Source organism: Thunnus thynnus, chromosome 19, assembly GCF_963924715.1.
Source record: "Thunnus thynnus chromosome 19, fThuThy2.1, whole genome shotgun sequence".
Lineage (NCBI taxonomy): Eukaryota > Metazoa > Chordata > Actinopteri > Scombriformes > Scombridae > Thunnus > Thunnus thynnus.
Window position 1 is genome coordinate 16,136,939 of NC_089535.1, and position 23,100 is coordinate 16,160,038.

Consider the following 23,100-nt stretch of genomic DNA (forward strand, 5'->3'; position numbering starts at 1 on the left):
AACTTAAATATCAAAGGTTTTCTGAGCGGTCATGCAAAAAAAGAAAAAAAAAACAATATTATACTAGAGCTGAGTTGCATTAAAGCTGTGAAACAGGGCCCTACTTTATCATTTTGAGAAAGTGTTGACTATGTAGAATCATATGTCATCTATTTGAAATGAACCACAAACAAAGTGAGGCTATTGCTAGTTAATCTTTGTCACAAGTAGGTTTAACTGTCAATGCAGATAAAAAGCCATTCATTCAGTGGAATGTGGTTTCCTCTCAGTTTCAGGGTCATGCAATTTGCGCTGTGGTATTTTAGAAAGTTATGTGAAGATTGAATACAGATGACTAATTATTTGAGTGATAACTTAAATATCGTCTCGTGTTGTTTCCTCTGTCGCTGTCTTCCATTGGCAACACAAGTAAGGTGTTTTATGGTTGGGAGGGTTAAAGTTTAATGACTTTGTGATAGTTACATATTGAGAACCACAGTAAGCCTATTACCTATCACCTGCTGCAGATCGTGGCAAACGCATACAGTGAGCAGCCTGTTGCAGAGGCCCCGAGAGAAATCAAGGTAAGACAGAAAATTGTGTTTCATGTCTTGGAGGGTTTACCACTATTATCCAGGAGGTGCAAAGTCTGGAGAGAGTTGAATCCAAATCACAGGACTACTGTAGGCATAAAATTTTTCCATCTCAAAAGTTTTATATTAGAAAATGTTCTTTTAACTTTTAACTGTTGAAGTAACTTTGTACTTATGATATGTGAAGGCAGGCAAAGATCTTGTATAAATGGTTAATGTACTGTAATGTTCAACAGTGGCTCTTGTGGCTGTTACATAATCAGTTTTCATTTATTCGACAGACCAAATAATCTGCATGACAGTAGGCTTTAGGGTTTGGAGCAAATGGGAGGTGTCATTAAGCTAAAATACTCCAGGCTTAAAAAAATTATTCATTGGCTGCAGAGAGCACATCCAGAAGGATGCACTGCCTCACAGTCAGATCATCTCACATGTACAAAACTGCTCTGTAGTATAATGTATGATTCAGACAATGTTACTTAGAACAATAATTTAGAGAGTCTTCAGCACAATACACAATTCAAAATCCTCTGTTATTTGTGCAGGCAAAATTGTTTTAAATGTACATTTCATGGAAGCAATGAAGTAATTTATCCATGATAGAGCAGTATTTTTTATCCATTTATTAATTCAACCTTGCCTTTTGAGAACATAAACTCTAGACAGTTTTTAATTAGAAATTTTAGACATGATGTGGCCTGGAGCACCGATTGGCAAATATTAATCAACACAAATTCTCAGTGTTTTCTATTTAAGCCTAGTAAGCAAAGTACAGATGCCAACAGAGGTGGAGTGGACTCAATTTTAAGTGGGGGGGTTGGGTTTTATTAATTCCCATGGGGCCTCCATATATAATTTTGATTTATTGGCCCCAAAGTTATTTGGTTTAGTAAATAATGCCAAAAAAAAAAAAAAGAAAAAAAAAGAATGGATACATCACTTGGAAATACTGTGCTGTCAGGTGCTAAATCCTTGGTTGGAGTTCGGAAGGATGCTGTTTGGGTTTGATTGTTTATTATCTGGTTTGATTATATCTGGTTTTATTATTTTAAACTATAGTATTTTATCAAGAACTACTGTCTCACACTCAACATATGAATTTGAGCATATTTATCTTATCTTATTTTATCTTATCTTATCTTATCTTATACTATCTTATACTATCTTATCTAATATTTATACCTGTATTGTATGTCATACATAGTATATGTCACAATCATGCTATTTGTCCCCAAGGAGCACTTGGTTGTGCAGCAGTGCAAAACAGGATAAAAACACAAAGCACATGAAGACAACATATACATAAAAAGATATAAAATCGATACAAAAGAGAGCAGAGTGCACAAATAAAAAACTATTTAAAACAAAGGGTTTCAGTATAAATTAAGAAAATGTTTTTTTGTTTTTTCAGACATTATATAAGTATTTATTGTTCCTGACGTAAGAATGGCCAAGAAGACAATAGTTGTGGCGCTGGCGTTGCTGCTGTTGGCAGCTGTTGCCACTTTTGTGGGCGTTTTCTTTGGTGTGGGGAGAAGGAAGCCCAACAGTGAGGACGTATACTTGAAGGCAGCAGTGGCAGCAGATGCTGGGCCCTGCTCAGAGATCGGCAGGTGAGAGCTACTTCCCACAACTGAAGATACTGTAAACAGGCTCATAGATGCATGCAAACATGAAAAATAAGCACAAAAGCATGAACATTGCCTCCACGTACACACACAATTTTAGCATACGTGCAAATCCATGTGAACCTGCTTAATGAATTTTTTTTACTGGTTTTGCCCACACAGGATTTAAGATCTTAAATATAAAAACTAATCCTTTCTTCCCTGTGTGTGTTAAAATGAATTTTGCTGCAGAGACATACTGATGAAAGGAGGGTCTGCAGTAGATGCCTCCATAGCTGCTTTGCTGTGTGTTGGGCTGATGAATGCTCACAGTATGGGCATTGGAGGCGGGCTTTTCTTCACCATCTACGACGCAACAACTGGTATACCTTCTCTCTAACATACATCTCCACCACAAAATGTTCTCTATTTTATTTTTCTTTATAAATTACACACAACTTGTTGACCATCTGGATCCTAAATGCATTTGCTGGTGTGTGATGTCAACACAGGGAAAGTTGAGACCATTGATGCCAGGGAGACGGCGCCACGCAATGCAACAGAGAACATGTTTGGCAATAGCACAGATTTATCCCAGAAAGGTAATGTTTAACTGTACGCTATCAGACATGGAAATGAAGCTGTCGTAGACATTATTAAGAGAGATGATGACCTTGTGATAGCAACACATAAAAGAGAGATTAGAGTGTGCAATATATTATCCAAGAGCTGTAATAGGATCTAAGTTTGGGGATGTGTGCCAGCACCATAAACTAATGGCTGAATAAGCTACGAGGCAATTATATAATTCTGTTTCCTTGGTTTCCATGGCTGATAGGAGGGTTGTCAATTGCTGTACCAGGGGAGATTCGAGGTTATGAAATGGCACACAGACGACATGGCAAACTGCCTTGGAAAGACCTGTTCCAGCCAAGCATTGATCTTGCAAAAGAAGGTTTCCCTTTGGGCAGGGCACTTGCCTCTGCTGTGTCCAAAAACAAGAAAATCATCCTCGAGGACACAGCCCTGTGGTGAGAGGCATCAACTTAAGGGTGTTTGGAGTACAAAATCAGTGTCTGGTTGTTTGAAAATCACTTGAAACATTGTTCATTACCTTAAATGTTCTTTTTCTCTCTTTCAGTGAAGTGTTTTGTGGGAAAAATGGTGAAGTCCTGAAAGAAAATGAAACCATTAGATTTACAAAGCTTGCAGAGACCTATAGGAAAATAGCAGAAGAGGGCCCTGATGCTTTCTACCAAGGACAACTAGCTCAGGACCTTGTGACAGATATTCAGGAAGCAGGTAGTGTTCTTTTAAGAAATCCTGTTAAATTTGTTCTTATAGTTAGCCTTCATATAACCTGATCATAATGCTCTTAATTTACTTTCATTTGAATTAGGAAAATCTGAAATCACATATCATTTTATCTCTAGAAAAGCTGCTTTTCTTTGTTTCTCCCATTTTTGATCCAGGTCTGAATATCACAAAAGCTGAACATATTTTGTTGAACTAACCTGACTTCAGACTCCCAGCAAAAAGATGAACAATTCTTCTATAAATACCAGCGATAGCAAGTTTCCACTTTTGTGATTTATAGTGGAGAAGTTTAAAATTGAGTCATCTTTTTAATCTAGACTTTTTATTTTACCGCTATTTATGCAGATAAATTTTATGTACCCACACAGCATAAGGACATTATCATTTTGATCATTATTGCCACTACCAAGTCATGTCAATTTTATTTGTATAGCCCAATATCACAAATCACAAATTTGCCTCAGGGAGCTTTACAGTCTGTATAGCAATACAACAACCCCTGTCCTTAGAGCCTCGATTCGATTAACAAACAACTCCCTAAAAAACCCTTTAATGGCAAAAAATGACAGAAACCTCCGGAAGAGCACTCACTAAAAGTCATTGGCTAAAAAAGACTTAAAGACATATAATAAAATATTCTAAAATGCACCTCTCTCTGCACATCTAATTTCCATGGCAAGGAGGATTTGTTTTTCCAATTCTGTCCAAGTGTGCATTCACAGTGTTTGTCAATCCCTGTATAGGCGGTATCATCACAATGGAGGATCTGAAGGATTATGTGCCTGTCTTGGATGAGAACCCTTTAAGGGTGAATGTGGGGGAGTACACCATGGCTGTTCCCAATGCCCCCGCTAGCGGCCCTGTGCTCTCGCTGATATTAAACATCTTGAATGGTAAGCCTTGATGCTTTGTCCAAAAACACCCTGAGTGGGAGAGAATGTGCTTTAATGTGAGCTGCCTTCACTTTGCCAGTCATTCAAAGAAAGCACTCCACTGTGAGCAGCATGTTGATATACTGTGCTGGAAATCTACTCTTGTATGTTTATTGGGCTAAGGTTACCTAGGAGAACTAAACACAGATCTAAATTTGTAATGCTTTATCATATGACTGACAAATATGACAAATATGATTTAAGAGCTAAACAGATACAGATTTTTTTAAACAAGGCATGATTTTGATGATCCTTTGACTTTTCATCTACCACCACCAACAAGTCTAAATATTAAATTATTCAGTGAAAAATCTCAATCTACTTGGTAGATTGCCACTAAATTTGGCACAGATAGTCATGGTTTCCAGGCAAAGTGTTATGATGTCTTTGGGGCAGGGTGATAGCTTTTCATTTAGTTCCACCAACAGGTTGAGAGTGAAATATCTCGACAACTGTTGGATTGCCTTGAAATTTGGCATTCAGTCCCCACAGGATGAATACCTTTGTTAATAATCCTTGGCCTTTTAATTTAGTGCTTCTCAACATTCCGATTGGCCCAATACTTTGGTCTATACCCAAATATCTGCTAAACAAATGAATCTCAGCTACACTTCATATTTAGTGCCAATTAGAAATTATCTGCATGCAAACATGCTAAACATTGATGGTGAACATGGTAACAGTGATACCTGCTAAACATCAACATGGTAAAATTGTCATCTTGAGTTGTTAGCATGTTGATGTTAGTATTCAGTTCAAAGCACCATTGTGCAGTATGTCTTCAAAGAGCTGCTGGTGTGACTGTAGACTGACTAGCTTTGTTATAACCATGACCATGATCTTTCCCCTCCCTTATGCTGCGTTCATGTTATATCAGTTACCGTAATTACGTGTTTTCTAACTTGTAAATAGCATTCATGTCACCCTCCAAGACGTAATAACGACTGGGAAACTGGGACTTTTCTGAAAGCTCGGCACTTAATAATACAGAAGTGCTTCAAAGCAGATATAATGTAATTTTGTCAATGCACATTATTTTAAACCCTCATATGACCCACTTAATTATCATACAACCTTACTGAGTTAGGCTGTAGAGATGACACCACTGCTCACAAGTCCTTAACATGGGAATCCATCCAATCCTTCCCATCCATCCGACATAGCGTGAACACGGGATAAGCTAATCCTTCACCAAACATTACAGATTGGAAAAAGCTCATATGACTCACTTTTATAATGACAACATTGGTTGTTTTTAAAGTCACTGACAAACAACCTGTTTTGTTGTTTTCATTACATCATATGAGGACTTGAATTGGTGATACTGACAACATTAACAGATGGTGCCTCAAAATGACATAAGCTACTAAAACAATATCGAGTTAAAATTTAACTTCCTCTAAATTAGAGAATGAACTAACTGAAATACTACTGAGGGAACTACTCTGTAAACCTGACAGAAAGGCTTTTGTTTGAATGCAGTAATTAAGATCCAAATATAATTGCTTGCTGAGTCTTCACACCTATGAGGCTCACAGTCTGATCAACTATCACCATTTCATTGAATAATGATATTCTGTGAGCACCATAATCTGCCTGATTTTACTTTCTCCTTTGTTGGCTGGTCATAGATGTGTTACAGAAACTGTCCATGTTGAAGACACTGTCTCTCTGCTTCAGTCTCTCTGTCACTGCATTTTCCAGTGACAGTGTCTGCGTCCGAGGATTAGATGAGAAACTTGCTCCTAAAGTAATTAATTTCTCTGATTCTTCCTTTCCTCTGACTGGCCACCCACTCACTGCGGCCCCCTGCCTCACACACTAACACTAATCTCACCAATTTACCTCTAATTGGACACAGTCGAGTGGTGGAGGCACACGTTTCAGTGACTGCCCAAAACTTTCATCCTACTGATTTACCGTGACTCCTGTCTCTGTCCAACAGCTGAAACCCATCAAACCAAAACTCTCCAGTTCCTTCAACCTTCCTCTTTTCTTCCTCTGTGGCTGTCAGCTCAGGCTAATACCCGTGGTCTGCTCAGAGCAGCTTCCAGACTAAATACAAACACAGGAACAGCCTGGGTCAAGTCCATTTTAGCTGTCTCCTTTCCTTACCTGAGCAGCCATCTGAATGAAGACAGATGAATGAGACTGTGGTTTAAATCGAGTTACTGATTGTGTGTATTTTCTACAGGGTACAACTTCACCTCAGATAGCATGGCAAGCACTGAGAAAAAGATCCTAACCTACCACCGCATCGTGGTAGGCCTTTCGCTTTGCTTATGCAAAAAGGACCTTGCTTGGAGATCCAGCGTTCCTCAATATTACAAACGTAAGGTCACGGCCTCTGCTTAAAACACAAATTAACAATAAAAGGGTTTACCCAGAACCAGTAGCAGCTCCTCTTGTATGTAAGGAAACAAACCTTCTCTAATACTTTGTCAAACATTTTCAGATTCTACACATAGCAGCTTTAAATAAATCTTTTCACAAGTATGAACATCTAACAATTACCCTGCATTATTGTTTGGATTTACTTTTGACAAAATATGCATATTCTAACCCTGTCTGCTACAAATTACATGTCTATACTTTTAATTTGTTTTACCAGTTAAGTTTTGAATGTAAGACGTAATCACTGTCTGGATTATGTCAACTGGCAATGTTTTTCATTGACCAGCGCTTTATGTTTTTGTACAGTACTGAAGTCATAATCGCAGGACTTTGACACTAGAGACCAGGAATGTACATTCTTGCTCCTGCATGTGTTTCGGTTAAATGTTAATGTAAAGTAAACATGTCCTGTCATGTGCTTTGAGTCACTGTGTACTTTTTCAATATTGAACCAAGACCACCATAGCCAGGTGCTGTTTATGGCACACTGGTGTTTCTTAGGGTCAATCAATCACACACTCAGACAAATGAATTAAGTACAAGCTTCAGTCACACATGTGAGCACTGTATTAGTCATATCCACAGTATTTCACCACAATATGAGTCAATAGTTAGTACATAATACTAAAAAATACATTCCCTAAAAAAGATTTTGAATTATGTCCCACTTTCTCCCCCAAAGCTCATCCAGAATATGACTTCAAGGTCCTATGCTGATGACCTCCGTGAAAAGATTACAGATGATACCACACATCACATGAACTACTACGAGCCAGAGTTTTACCTGCCTGAGAACCACGGGACTGCACACCTCTCTGTAGTAGCAGAGGACGGAAGCGCTGTGGCGGCCACCAGCACCATTAACCAATAGTATGACCTCCTCATTGGCTGTGACAAATATTATCACCAGTATTAGCTGATTGGTCTTGTCCCCGTAACGCCCTTGATATCTTAATGGTTATTGTTTTCCTGCAGTTTGGGCTCCAAAGTCATGTCAAGATCAACAGGGATCCTCCTCAACAATGAGATGGACGACTTCAGCTCCCCGCTCATCACAAACGGCTTTGGAGTGCCTCCTTCACCAAATAACTTCATCAGGCCAGGTTAGATTAAAGCCAACACACATGAAACACACATAAGGGTTTTCAAATCTTGTAAAACTGTCATATAGATTGGCTGTTCAACTGCAGGCTGATGAACAGATTGGACAGAGGTCGGCCTGTACTTCTTGATACTGTACATTATGTCTTTGGATTGTGCTGTGCATTAACTCAATTTAGCCACCAAAGGACAAAGGGACCGAGCCCAAAAGGCAAAGGACTACTGTAAAACAGTAGGGTCCTCGCCCTTAGGCGTGTGTTTGTTTGTTTGTTTCTTTCTTTCTTTCTTTCTTTCTTTATTATTATGGGACATCACACCTAAATTTGACCCCCTAAACATGCTCAAAAACTCACCAAATTTGGCACGCACATCAGGTCTGGTAAAAAATTTGATAAAATGTAAAAATTAACCCCTAAAGTGCCAAAATGTGCTCTCTAGCGCCACCTATGTAACTAAAATGGCTGCCACGGCCTGTAGGAATGTCGTAGAGAGATCAAACCAAAACTCAATTATTTGTCTCATCAAGACCTACAAATCGTACACTGACACCCCTAACCTAAATCCAACAGGAAGTCCGCAATTAGCCTTTTAAAATAAGACTTTGCCCCAATTTTGGCCCCTGAACAAATGCTATCTCCTCCGAGGGCATTAATGGTATCGGCTTCAAACTTTAATAGGTGACTTATGACACTATGCTGAAAAAAAGGTGTTAAAAACTTTGTAATAACTCAAACAGTTTGGATTTAATAAGCCCTGAAAGTTGCAGTGCCACATCACCCTTACAATGTAAAACAATGGGGAGGCAATCTATGGGCATGAACTTTGTGTCAAACAGAGGCTTCTGACGTCTAAACTATAAGTCTGATCACTTTCAAACCTGTATCAATGGATTCACAACAAAATTTCCTACCAAAAAATATGATTTTTAATGTAAGCTTTGGCCAAAGTAATGGGATTTATGAGGAGATTTCACAAAAAGCGTACTCTAAAATCCTCCTCTCCAACTGCTCCTGGTGATGTCACTCCCTCAGTGCTGTGAAACATTCCGCAATACACACTCATTATAAAATCACAGGCGGAGCAAGAAAAGACTTTAAAATTCACACTCTAATATCTCAAAAACAATAAAAGATAGAAAAAACATGTAAATTCAAGATTTGTAGGTCAAAGTCTCGTGACTCATTTAAAGTTCAAATGAAGGTTGTATCTAAAACTATGTGGAAGTAGTAAATGTTCAAAAAGGTGTGGGTTCGCTCACACTCTCCATTCAAATATATAAGTATTTTTCAGTGTCCAGCTGCAGTTACTTATTGTCTCTACACACCTGACAGTACACATGTCAATCAAACTTCGACCAGGTCATGTGGGTTAAAAGTCTTTCCTTTTCTAAAAATAGACTTGATGAAAATTAGGAAAATAATTTGTTTTACACAGAAACTCATCAAGAGTTTTCAATTTACTAATTGAAATTCAAGTGAATGGGCCCAAAACTTGCATAATTTTGATGACACAGGTGCGAGCAAGACAGACATGTCTCACCCTGCAGAAAATTCTCATCCTGTCAATCAAACTTTCAAAATAAAAGCACACCACACTTGTAAGAAATATCCCTCATTTTTTAAAAGCAAAATGATCTGATCCTGACGGACCAGAGTGCGAGGTCCCGACCAACGGTGCTTGCAGCTTTAATTTCATTTGACCTTGTTTTAAACTTACATTAACATTATATTCTGTTAAAAGGGAAACGGCCAATGTCTTCTATGTGTCCAACCATCCTCTTTGACAAAAGCAACAAAGTTAAGATGGTGGTCGGAGGCTCAGGAGGAACAAAAATCACTACCTCTATTGCTCAGGTAGGCCACAAGCTACCAAAAGTTGATACAGCTATTGTAACCATTTAGAGTAATTTGTGTAGTGTACTACTGCTAAAGGATAAGGCTAGCGATTTTCTGTATTTTTCTTATTGTTAACAAATTTCATGTGCAGAGCCAAACCAACAATGACTTGATCCTACTTACTAGCTTGTTGTAGCTTGTCTTCTCAAAAAACTTAGTACAAAGTCAAGAGGTTGTGATATGTAGCACAACAACCTAGCAAAGTTCTGTAAACAGAACTGCGTTACCGCGCATGTGCAGTGGTGTCTGCTGTACACGGAACTACTCTCCGGAGACTGGAAACATGATCACTGTTTTACTCATTAGAGCTTTTTCTAAACAAACTACTGAGCCCAAACTCTTTGTAGTGAAGGAACATGTCACCCAGTGCAACAGTGTGGCTCACTGATGTGTTTTTAATAGTTTCTGGACAACAATGGAGATCTACAGCACAGAGGAATTCAATATATCAGGCTTTGGTTACACACACAATACTTGTAGGTAGGATCAGCTCATTGTTGGTTTGGCTCTGCACATGAGATTTGTTGACATTAAGAAAAATATAGAAAATTGCCAGCCTTAGCCATTAAGTATAGTAACAATGTTATTAATTTCTTGGCTGTTTATCATTGGGCGATTTTTTTTTCTTCTGTTTTATAGGTGATTCTGAACGCACTGTTCTTCAACTACGATTTGAAGAAAGCTGTATCGGATCCAAGGGTCCACAACCAGCTGAGTCCCAACACCACTATAGCTGAGCCTGACTTTGATGAAGTGAGTGTCACAAATGGCAAAACAATACTGATATATGTGGCTAATAGCAGGGTGGTGTGTTGTGAAGGGAGACAATCCTTCAACCAAAAGCCCAGCAAACCACAGACCATTATAGCTCAGTCGTGACTGGCACCAGGGACGCTGTTCATTATATTTACCTTCAGGGATCAATGCAGTATATCAATAAGGAGAAAAATATTTAGTATATTAATAGTCTAATTTGTGATCTGGCTAAAAATAAATCTTTTCTGTAAAAGCAGAACATCAGCTCATTCTTTCATGACTTATTATTTTATGACTTATTAAAACCCATATTACTCTTGCTGAGTCAGTTGAACTCCCACTGGTCCTGATGACTCAGGTGTAAACATACTATTTGTTTCACATACTGTAGGTTGTTACTAATGCAGTAATGTCATAGTGTAATTTATATTACAATATCTGAGTCTGTAGGACACCGCAGGAAAGCATGAATTTAAAGAGTAATGCCACCCATTTTAAAATGTTTTTTCAGTGTGCCACAACAGTTCATGAATGTACATTAAATGTACACAGGTCTTTAAAAGCTAGAAATCAGGGAATTGATTTTTATAACTTTACTGGAATGTAAAATCTGACACTGCTCCATGGACAGTGAACAGGGTGCTAACTTTGTTAACACCAAACAATGTTTGACATCTTGTTTATATCTTTAATACCTTCAGTAGTGCTACAGTAAATCTTTTTGGTGTGATCACTCAACTTACAGTAGCATCTTATGAGCTGAATTGCATTATTAACTTTTTAAAAGTAACATTATTGTTATTACAACAGATGAACTTGCTTTGGTGAGCTCATAGTGGTGGACAGACGTGACAACCCAGCATACTAATAAAGCCATCATATTAAATAAATCATATTAAAGTACACACAGTACCATAACTATAAAAGATAAGCTAAAAACAGTCTCAACAGAGTCCCAACGATTTACAATTCAGGAGGTGATACTCAAAATACTATTCTAATTACAAAGAAAAATGCAAAATGTACATTAAAGTGCTAACAGCCTCAGGTAATGTACCTCTATTAATCCACTCAGGTTTAAAACGAGTCCTCTAGTGGGCATCAAAGAGGGCAGATGTTGGGTACGAATTGTCTCTAGCAATGTTCAGAGCCTTTTTGTGAAGCCAAACTTTCTCAGTTGAAGGAAAGAACTATTTTCTTTAATACATTTGTTTTAGCAATAGTTAGACTACCAAATATAAATACAGCTGATGTGTAAAACCAGACCATCGCTTCCCTTTTTTCAGCTTCAGCAATAATCTCTCATGAGCCAACTTTAAGATCTTCTACACATTTCTGTCCCATTTAAGGTTTTCAGAGATTTTAGTGCTAATAAATTTAAACTCTTTCACATTTTCAGCTGGTTTCTCTTCAATGGTTTATCTTCTATGATCATCTCTTTATGACATTTTAATCCCACTGATTGTGTGTCGAGCAGCATATCAACAGTGTTTATCGCTTATTGAGAGAGTTACAGACTTTTACAACTCAACATGAAATCTTAAACTGGGCGTTACCCTTTATCAAAACAGATGACACCACAACCCTGATAAACTTAAGTTTTTCAAAGCAACCTGATCCATTTTGTATGATCACATTCATCAATACATTTCTAAATGAGGATGTTTTGTCATTTTTACATTCAGACCATGCCACACCTACTCAGATTTCCTTTGTTTTTAAATGTTCTCCTGTTTACAGAACATCTTGGCTGGTTTGGCAAAGAAGAACCACGAGACAGAGCTCCTCAAATCGACAGGAGCTGTGGTACAGGCGGTGGTTCGTTATGAGGACGGACTCCGTGCTCAGTCAGATCCTCGTAAGTGGGCGTACGCTGCAGGGTACTGAGGTCATAAACACACCTCTCAATACGCAGAGGGACTGTAGCTGTGTGAACCTTGACACCAGTGATACGAGTTGAGAGATTAGAGACTTAATAAAGGACCAGGAGCCATCGTCAGCTGTCTTGTGCACCAATTATTCTCTCATTACGTTCGGACAATGTTCATGTAACTCAGATGACAGAGCATCGACTTAGTGCCTGTGATGACCTTAAAAACAAAGTGAAATTAATTCTGAATACTTATGGCTGCTGTATTTATACGTCACCTCATCATTTCATGTAATTAAGAAATGCACAAGTTTTTTTTTTTTAGAAGATAGCTTTACTATCATTCAGGTACCTGTAAATGTTGAAATCATTATTTTCACTGAAGAAACTCACACTGTGTCAGTCATAAAAGTGTACAATTCTTACCTATTTATGAAGCACTTTTGTAAATCATTAGCAGTGTAAAGCTGTTTCCTGTTATTGTTGTCTATTAAAGATGTGATATTGTGATGTCTAGAGTGATTATTGGAATATTGATGAATATACTTTAAATTAAGGGAATATTCACAGAACAAATCAACCAAAACTAACAGTGAGAACTAAAAACATACATTTTCAGTCACGCCTTAAACATATTTCATATGAGGTGGCAGCTAAGAGAGAGAGCAGAAAGGCACTCTTGTTATAATAAAGGGCTATTACGCTTCAGGGACATCCAGTCCTACAGCACACACTTAATGACTTACAGTAATTTCCCTACAACCCAGAGTGCAATGACCTATAATGACCCCGTACGACATTACAGCTGTTGCAGCTCACTGTCACTGCTGGGATTCAGGGCTTTTGTTTTCTCAGCTGGAATGTAAATGAGTTACATAATTACTTAAATGTATAAATGTGTGAAATTATAGTGTATTTATTAGCATTTTTAATAGAAATTACAGATGTTATAAGAAACACACAATAAAGGTATGGATATGTAAATATTACATGGTATACATCTTAGTTCCCTAGGATACCATGAGGACCTGCAAGCCTCTGTTTAGAATAGCTTTACTTGTGGTACCTGGTGGGTTTTTAAGGAGACAGGAAAAACAAAAATGAGTAAAAACCCAATTCAGACTGGAATTTCCCTTTAAGGGCCAATTAAGCACAATCTCAGTTCCACAAAGTTATAATGAACTTTAGTTGAGAGTTATGTAACTCAGACAGGCCAATTTACTCACCCTTAAGCTATGAAAAAATATTCAAACTCTGTGTACAACAAAGTCTAAATGGTTTTAATTCGACCCACTGCCTTGGATTTTGCATTATGACTGTAACAAAATAATGATACACGCATTCAAAATGCATGTATGTTAACATTAAGCAAGTACTGTTGAGGTAATTTACTTCATCAAGGCACTTTGTGATTGAAAGTGTGCTAACACTGGAAGTCATCACAGGATTATTTGCCTTTGGGACATTTTCTAAAGTGAATGAAGCTTATTTTAAATGGCTGTTATTCATACAAAGAGGGTAATATCATGACTCTGAAGCCATAAAGTCACAACTTACCCCGATTAACTTATTTGTCATACAACAAAGACACAGTGGTGCTTCACAAGGAGTAAAATTAGCATGTTCTCATAACTCACATCTAATGCCTCAAAGGAAAACAGAGTAGAATCCACTTAAGAAATCATTACTAATTCATAAGTCTCTCTGCTGAAATGTGTTTCATTGCCGCTTCCTTTGTCCTCTTTGCAAAAGTGTGGCTCGGAAAAAAGGCAAACAGGAAGACATGGAGCAGATTATTGCTGGTAATACTGTACTAACAAGAAATAAATGTTTAAAGAACTGATGTTTACAGAGAAGAGTGTATTGAATGTATTTGGCTTGAGAAGCCTTAGCTCAAGAAGCTCAAAGGCTTTCTGGTTGAGAAATATGTCCGGAAGATCAGGGACTCAGTGATTTCATCATAGTTTGGACTTTATGATTTATTTTCACAACACAGATTTTCACAGTTAATAGTAGTAAAAAATGTGTAATTATTTTACAAAACATTCTGACATTAAAACAGAGAAAATATAAAATGACACTTTGATGGTGTAAAAATACATTTAAGCTTTTTGAGATCATTTGTTCACTGTGAATCTACTTATCACAATATGCTCAGTCTTGTTTCACACACAGTAAGAAATCTGTAAGGTCACAGTAAAAGTTCCCTGTCTGGGCAGCTACATCGGCCTTCAACTCACGTGTCAGTCAGGGTGTCAGTTTAAAAGGGTCACATGGCTCATCTACGGCAAACAGTTTTTACTTCAGTCAGAAAAATAAAAGGTTTAGGAGTGTGTAATCCTACAGTACATACAAGCAGATCTCAGCAGTAAGAGTATAGTGCGTTAGTCTGCGTCATTCAAGTGGAATGACATCATAGTGTGCGTGTGTGATGACTGGCTAGATTGAAAATGTGTATTACAACTTTTTTATTACAGCTTGGGTCTTAATTTCACTCATATTGGTAATAATACTTCAGTGCACATTAAGTTCATTTCTGAGATCTGGGAAAGCAGCAACATGGAAAGTCTAACGGGGCAAGAAACACAGACAGTCAGACAGTCAAACAGGTTTTAAACAAAGGTGAATACTAAAATATTTACCTTAACTGTTCGTTGTACTATCGTAGTTCTGCGTACACAGTTTTCATGTGCCATGAAGGATTATTACTGACATTTGAGTCAACTCACTTTGTGTTTTACTTTCAAATAAAGTGAGTTAGATAATCTGCTGGATCTGTTTGCTTGTTTACAACCTGTTTGATCATCTGAACGTACATTTTTTGGCCTGTCTGACTTCTTTTTAGTCGCTGTGTTCAAAGATCCCAGCAATTACTTTTGTGAGTTCACTATCATTAAAACTAATAGAAATGATGGCCCAAACTATTAAAATAAGACCCCACACTGTAATAAGCTGGAATTATTCTTTGTTGTTCAACTTTGTTGTTCATCAGTTCCATCAAGAAAGAGCCTGAGCACCAGTCTGCTCACATCTTCAGATTTGCGGCACATTTATTGTTCTTAAGGCCACAGGTTCATTCAATTGGTCTTAAGGTCAGATTTTAGGGCAGATTTCAGTGAGAAGTTGATGTGTCCACATGGTCTGTATGGTCAGTATCCAGCTGACATTCCCATCTTCCTCCTATCTGATACGGCTACAAGGCAACCATTCTCCTTTTCCACGGCATTCACTACGTTTAAGAAGTAATGCCAGTCTCCAACTTTGTGTCCAAGAGCTTTGAGGCCTTGTATCACTGCCTGAGGGCACACACACACACACATTAATACAACTTATTACTTCCCACTTCAGATTTCAAAACTGATTGTCAATTAAATCTGATTTTGCAGGATTACGTCTTGGTAATCTCCATCAGAATCCATGAACATAAATAGAAATGTTATTCATTAGATAGACGTTCACAGTCTAGTGAATTTGAATGTCATTAATGGGCAGTAAAGATGAGAGAACATGAGTACTTCACCTTGTCAAAACCAGGCTCAAAATTTACATTGTTCTTGGCGTCAACAAACACTATAGGTGCAGCAATGGCATCTTTCAGATTCATGCCCAGCCATAGGTGATTTATCATAGACTGCGGGAATAAAAGAGAATCATGTAAGCAAATAAATAAGATAGCTGACAAATAAGTATGCAAGCAGAGTTCAGTTGAGTTACCAAGGCCACTGCTGTGGTAATCATGCTTCCTCCTGATCCACCAATTACAAGAATTCCTCCAGACTCTGTCTCCAGTATGACTGGAGTCATTGAGGAGGGAGGTTGTTCACCTATGACAACAATAACACTCCATATCAGAGTTAAAAGACACTAAAGGACTGCATTAAGTAATGTCTTTTATTCAATTGGCTTTGATTGAGAGGCTCTGTTCATGTCTGTGACCTTACCTGCCCTCATTGTGTTTGCTCTCCCACAAAAGTCAGACAGCTCGTTGTTGAGGATGATACCTGTTCGTGAAGAGTAAATGGTTCCTCCGAATCTACAGCACAACACAGTAATCAGAGGGAATGACTCTTATATCATAGAATATTTTCATATAACAACAGATATCTCCTGTATGAAGAGTCTTCCTGCTCACATTTGGTTTATGGTGCTGGTGGCAGAAACAGCCAGACCGTCTTCATCCAGGACAGACACATGTGTCGTCCCAATGTGATCAGAGGAGGGCTTGACGTTGTAGTAGGAGTTGTCTTGGGTGCGGTTGGAGGAAATCATCTCCCTGATGCGATTTATGAAGGCGGGATCAATCAAATGATCTGCACTCTGAAAGAAGAATATCATGATGAGACAAACTGGAAAAGGATATAATGACATCCTGTGTTTTCCTGTGCATGAACTATCTCAGATTATGTTTTTCTTTCTTTCACGTTGTTTTTTTTTGCTTATTTCCTTTGTCCAGGATTTTTGTAGATATAAAAGTGTAGATACAGATAGGAAACAGAAATGGTATAGTAAGCCTTTTGTTTCTGACTTAGATCTGCATAAAGACTTTTTGGCCACTTGGGGTGAGCGAAACAAGCTGTAAACACAACACTGACATATTATCACCTTATAAAATTGATATAGTGAAAGTGTTAGCAAGCAGTTGCCTATTTACAAGTACAGAAGACATAGAGTTGAACCAGCATTTATTTGGAGTTGTGTTTCCATTCACTAGGTGAATATTTATGGGTAAGTCCAATATTTTCTCTCCTTTGACAGCTACCTGCTATGACTAGAAAGTACGTTAACTGTAACAGTAAATATTCAGGAAAGTTGCTGGCTGGGAAACCAAAACAGTTTGCTAATAAGTGATCATTCTCTGCAGGTTTGTCTCTATCTTTGTACAAACTCCTTTCAATATCATTTTTCCCATTGTTAATATAAAAATATTGATTAAGTGCAGCTTTAACACCTATCATACAATTAGATATTTTCTTGACTATTTGAACATAATGAACTTGTTTTCCTTGTTTCCCAAAAACACATTTAAAAAACTATCTCAGATCCCAACCTCCTTCTTATTAAAGGCAGGATCACGAATGCTCCCCCGTTGCCCGTTAGCGAATTTAGCTGCCTCTATGTAATGATGGTACATCTGAATCTTCTGGTTAACATCCAGGGGGTTTGAAGTCAAGGGGAACCCTGCGGAAAAAGAGAAGAAGAACCAATGTTAAAACTATCTGTTACTGAATTGTGTTTTTGCTTCTTTATAATTCAGAGTATATGGCGAATATGCTAGAATATAATTCCGTTGCTGCAGGGCTCACGGAAGAGTCATCACACAGTACATGAAACCTTTCATTAGCTTGAGAATGAAGGCAAGCAGAGCGCCCCCAGCAGGTGGTGGAGGGATGTACAGCTGACTATTTCCCAGAGGAACCCTCCATGCATCTTTCACCAGCACTTTGAACAACTTCAGATCCTCAATTGTTAGCGTCCCGCCTAAGAGAAATGTGTAGAATATATAAAAAGCTTGCTTATTTTAAACTAGTCTCTTTTACTTTTCCTTTACTATTCAAGCATTTAAACCCCCAACTTGCCCGACCTATGTTGATACTGAACCAACCTGCAGCTTGTATGTCTTGGATTAAGTCCAGTCCTATTTTGCCACTGTAGAAGGCTTTTGCCCCTTGTTCTGCAATGGTCTCCATTGTTTCTGCAAGCTTAGGCATCTTCAGGATGTCTCCTTCGCTCAGCACACTCTTGTTCTTGTTGCAGAAAACTTCACTGGAAAACAGTGTCCATGTATATGAACATATTAGAATATCATTTAAGAACATAAAAACATATGAATTAGAAAATATTCATTGATACATTTTCAGAAGCTCTGCAGGAATTTATTTCTGCATCTGTGTGCACACTTTTGCAGGAGCAGACCAAGTATCCAAGAAGCAAATGCTTTCTTTGAGGCTTTTCACACCACACTTAACCCTTTGACTAACCCCTTTTTAAGTCTTGCATTTGGGAAAAGCAACATTTCACACAAACTTTTTTTTAAAAGCCAGCACTGCTTTTATCTCTGGGTCAGTGATCCCTGCTCCTAAAATGTTATGCCATGAACAATACTTTGAACCCCGGTGGTATTAAATAATCACTTTCATTAATCCACAAAAGTGTTCAAGTGAGCGTGACACCTGGGCTAAAATATTATGCAATCCTGAGAGTTAAATACTTAGTCAATTGTTATCCCTGAGGTTACATAAATCTCGCATGAATTTAGTTAAACAGGGGAAATTTACAGAGCACTTTATTGCTCCAGGATTTCAAATGAGAAAAGGTTTCCAGCGAGGGTCATCAGTTCATCATTCACTTCAAACACTTCTGATCGGTGTGGCTGCAAAGAGGATATTCTCACTGAAAATGATTATTTCATAATGCAATGTTGTACCAGAGGGATGAATTTTCCACTCGTTGTTTTATAATTGGGATGTGCAAGAATTTTCCCAGATACGGTGGCAGAGGAATGCCCTCCCTGGCCAGTCTAATTGTTGGCTCGAACAGCTTGGCCCAGGGCAGCTTGCCATACACTTGGTGAACCGCCTCGTAGCCGCGCAGCTCTCCAGGAACGCCGATCCACTGGCTGCCTACGATACAAAAGAGGGAAACAGTTCAGCTGCATCAAACAAATGACTGAACTTTCAGGTGGACTAGGCCTATATGTGGAATAAAAACAGGAACAGGAGAGAGAGCACAACTGTGTTTTTGAGTCAGATTGGTGATTATTTGTATAATGTGATTCCAAATATGTAAAATGTGTATTTTATAGCAATTACATTTTACCATCACCAATGCAACAAAAACTCATAGATCTGCCTCTTGCTTTTTGTTAGATACAGTATGTGGAAAGCAAATTTATACAAGACTGCAAGTGGACACGACATAAATCCAATAAATCGAGGTAAAAATGAACTAAAACGACCACTGAATAAAACGATCTTTTACATTTTGTCATTTGCCAGACACTTTTATCCAAAGTGACTCACAAGCGAGGCAAAGCAATCAAGCATTAAAGTTCCCCTCCACTCATATATATGTTTTGATTCTTGTTCCTACAGTTGGATGTTTGAGCTTCACTGTGCAAAAAGATGTAATGTGGAGTTTGACACTGGAAGGCTGTTTTCACATTCATTTGTTTGTGATGTGATTTGGAAACTTGAAGCCACTATGCACATAGTAGGAGGAGACATCTTGTGTCCAGCAGGTAAACTTTTGAAATGAACACATTTGCATTTTCATAGATTCTGAAATTTTTAATGAGAGAGAAGGAGGAGATGCCATTTTAAGAATTTTAACGTGGTAATTATACTTTTTTGTGGATAAACCATCAAACACACATTATTGTTCCAAGCAGAGTAATTTTCATATGTGTTAATACATGTCTGGAGGGCATCTTTAATATTTTGTAACGTGGTTCAAATTAATGGGCTGACACTGCTGTGGCTAATAGGGGAAATGAGGGGTGTAAATTTGTATTTCCAACTTAAATTCATTGATGAACAACTCTGCCTACCTGTGGTAAGTGCGAATTTGGTGGGACATTCATCTAACAGGTTCCTTTTGAACAACTGAGGAACAGTCTCTCTGAAGTTGTAGACTTTTACGTTGCCTGGGAATAGATCAGCATTTAGAATGATTAAACAGTTTGAGAAGAAATTCAATTTAAGCCGTACAAATAAATCAGTACACATACCTGTTTTTTCTCTGATAGTGATTATGGACCCTCCTCCAATCCCCATGCTCTGAGGATTGACCAGAGAGGTGCACAGAAGAGCTGCAATGGCGCCATCTACTGCTGAGCCACCCTGCTGGAGTATATTCCTGGAAAACAGTCATTTTCACTAGTTTTATGGGAAATGTGTGAACAAAAAGTTAGTCACCAACTTCCTGACTGCTCACCACACATTTGCCCAACCACAGACATGCATCTATTTCTTTGAACAGTTGCGTGACAGCATGACTTCACAGTAGACCCTGAGGTTCAGTGCTTAAGGGTGACAAAGTGTCAGAGTCCTGCCAAGAGGCAAGTTTAAACCTTGCACTGATGCCTGGCAACAGTGGAGCTTTTTTCTTTTTTTAAAGACTCATGAGGTGAGCTGTCTTCCTTAAAAATGACAACACATATGTTTTTAATTGAATCTATCCAAAATAATTAAACTATACAACAGAGCATGTAAGATTAAATCTGAGTCATCTATAAAATCCCTGAATGGGTCTTTTCACTGAGAGGTTGGCAAGGGAATGGGAAGTGCTGGAAGAGAAGGGAAGGCACTGTTGTGAATGTTTTGGCTCTCTGAGGGTCAAACTGACTCTTTGCCTTGTAGTCTGAAAGATGTGACAGAGGAAAAGGGCCTTAGGAGGGGAAATGCCAAATTTAATCAGAAGAATCAGATTAAAGGACTCATGAAACTTTGTTGACAGAGCAACAAACGTAACTGTTGATGCTGTTTTTTGTGTTATTTGAGCTGGACACCATCTACGATAGGACAAAGTCAAATAGAAGTAGCATATTTTGTCTCTCTTGGCTTAATCTGATGACATAATTTATATCTAGTGTGTTTGGTTTCTCTAGGTGTGGGTGAAAAGTGAGTTTGGAAAAAGCAGATATTGTTGTGTTGATTCCTTTTTGTTTCCACATAATAAAAACTAGTTTCATACAAGACTTTGGTAATGTGTGTTTGTTGTAATGTTGTAATTATGCATAATAAGTATTTTCATTGAGCTTTACATTGTAATTATATGACATAGATTATTGTTTTCTGTCCTGACAAACTTTATGTATAATACATACGGTATATTGCTTATGGTTTATCAGGTTTTAAAGAGCAGACTGTACTTTGCACATTCCCATAACTCCCTTCATAATCCAAGTCAAGGAGGAAAAAATCCTAACATTTCACTTGTTTATTTGGCTCACATCAAAATAGAAAAATGCTCTGTAGAAGGCTCTGTGCTGAAAGGCGTGAGCGTTTTTCTATTTTGATGTGAGCCAAATAAACAAGTGAAATGTTAGTATTTTGTCCTCCTTGATTGGGAGTTTGAGATGTGCCACTTCATATTTTTGGAACATGCTCACTGGATTTTGGGTTTAGCTCTCCACTGAGAATCCCATTGTTGAAGCGCAACTTCCTTTTCCAATTCAGTTCCCTTCATATCCGTTCACCATTCACTGTGTAGATACATGGTCAGAGGTGTTCTGTAACATTTTATCTCATGGTTGTCAAATGTTTGTCATCTTTCCTTTTAAGTTCCTCTCATCACATGGACATGTTGCCTGTTTCCTCAATGCGCCTCTCTCTGTGAAACCTGGTGGAGGAGTTAACTCTCTCCTGTGAACTGGGAAATGAACCCTGAACCAATCCTGGACTGCTCAAGAGAGTAACACAAAAGCCGGAAGAGCCATACGCCCTTTCCAGTGATAATGCTCACGTTTGGGAATTACTGTGATGCCAGACTGATGGACTCCACCCCACCGTTAGGAAGACTAGCATCAGTTAGTGGGCTTAGAAACCTAGTTTTCTCTTACAATCACACCTGGCATGACAGTTTAGGAGTGGATCAGCAGGAGGTGAATGGCCTGTATGCACACTTCTGTAGGTATTATCTCCATTCTTCAAACAGAGCCTATCAAATCTCTTAAACTGCTTATCCCATTGCTCAGTTCAGCTCACTATCTCTGTCAACAAGACAGGGAGGTATGGCCTGATAACCTGCAGAAGTCTGTCTAACCAAAATCGATCCAGTGAATAAAGAAAAAATATGATGAAAATACAGAACGTGTGCATGGTAACACACCAAGAATGAACTTTTTAAAAATCCCCCAAAATCTCAAATTTCATTATAAGGAGCGTTCAGCAAAACGTGGTCAAATTCAGCACTGATTTCTTCCAAACAATCAACTTTTCTTCAAATTTTTTTTTTCCCTCCCCAGAAAGTGACTCACCTGCCAACCTCGGAGCAACGTTGTGAGTCTGCAACCACAGCCGCATGTTTGAAGCTGCTGCTGCTGCTGCTGGAACATCCACTGTCCACAAGTGAGGCGATGCACAGACACACAAGAGCAACCGCACAAATTAAACCCGAAAAAATAAAGCAGCACACAAGCCAGGGCTTATATTTCGCCATTAAAACTTTCTGTAGAGGAAACTTTGTTGTTGCTGAAGGAACTGTTGCTGCTGCTGCTGCTGCCGCTCAATGCGCTCAGACACGCTCAGTGAATTGCTTGAAATCCTAAACCTGGATTCACCCCTCCCTTCTTCCCCCTCCATCAACTGGATCATGTCCTCCTCCTGAAGTGAAAGTGAACAACAAGAGACGTAGTCACCATGTAAATCTGCCTGACACCCACACTTTCACCCCCCAAAAAGCTGGGGAAAAGCCTGTGACGTCATTGTCGGGAATTTGTGTGTACTGTCTAATCAAATCACTTCCAGATATTTGATAGCCTCCTTGGTGATTAACCGGATTTCATATCATCATCAGTATATTCAGTATGAGTTTTATATACATAGAATTAACATAATTAATGAAGCGTTTTCCCTCTTGTCCTTATCTTGCAACTCCAACATTTCTCACTAAGTTTACTCACAGTAAAAGAAAAACAGGCTATTCCCTAGAGTACCA

General features: G+C 38.4%; 2 protein-coding genes across 2 annotated transcripts; one reads left to right on the top strand and one right to left on the bottom strand.

Annotated features, from left to right (window-relative positions):
* The first annotated feature begins 265 nt into the window (after positions 1–265).
* Positions 266–12,954, top strand: ggt1b (gamma-glutamyltransferase 1b). Its single transcript, XM_067574900.1, is given in 14 exon segments — positions 266–563; positions 1,984–2,185; positions 2,432–2,562; positions 2,692–2,781; positions 3,018–3,210; positions 3,321–3,481; positions 4,240–4,389; positions 6,623–6,693; positions 6,695–6,760; positions 7,505–7,692; positions 7,798–7,925; positions 9,664–9,776; positions 10,458–10,571; positions 12,315–12,954. Coding segments are annotated over 13 exon segments (1,719 nt in total). The 5' UTR covers positions 266–563; positions 1,984–2,018; the 3' UTR covers positions 12,462–12,954.
* A 1,447-nt stretch (positions 12,955–14,401) lies between these two features.
* ggt5b (gamma-glutamyltransferase 5b) lies at positions 14,402–22,735 on the bottom strand. Its single transcript, XM_067574398.1, has 12 exons — positions 22,421–22,735; positions 20,171–20,298; positions 19,991–20,086; positions 18,869–19,064; positions 18,047–18,207; positions 17,776–17,922; positions 17,492–17,622; positions 16,577–16,761; positions 16,386–16,477; positions 16,159–16,268; positions 15,965–16,075; positions 14,402–15,740 (listed from the first exon to the last, which is right to left on the bottom strand). The coding sequence occupies exons 1-12, from the start codon at positions 22,600–22,602 to the stop codon at positions 15,594–15,596; spliced, it is 1,686 nt and encodes a 561-aa protein (XP_067430499.1). The 5' UTR covers positions 22,603–22,735; the 3' UTR covers positions 14,402–15,593.
* Positions 22,736–23,100: the final 365 nt, after the last annotated feature.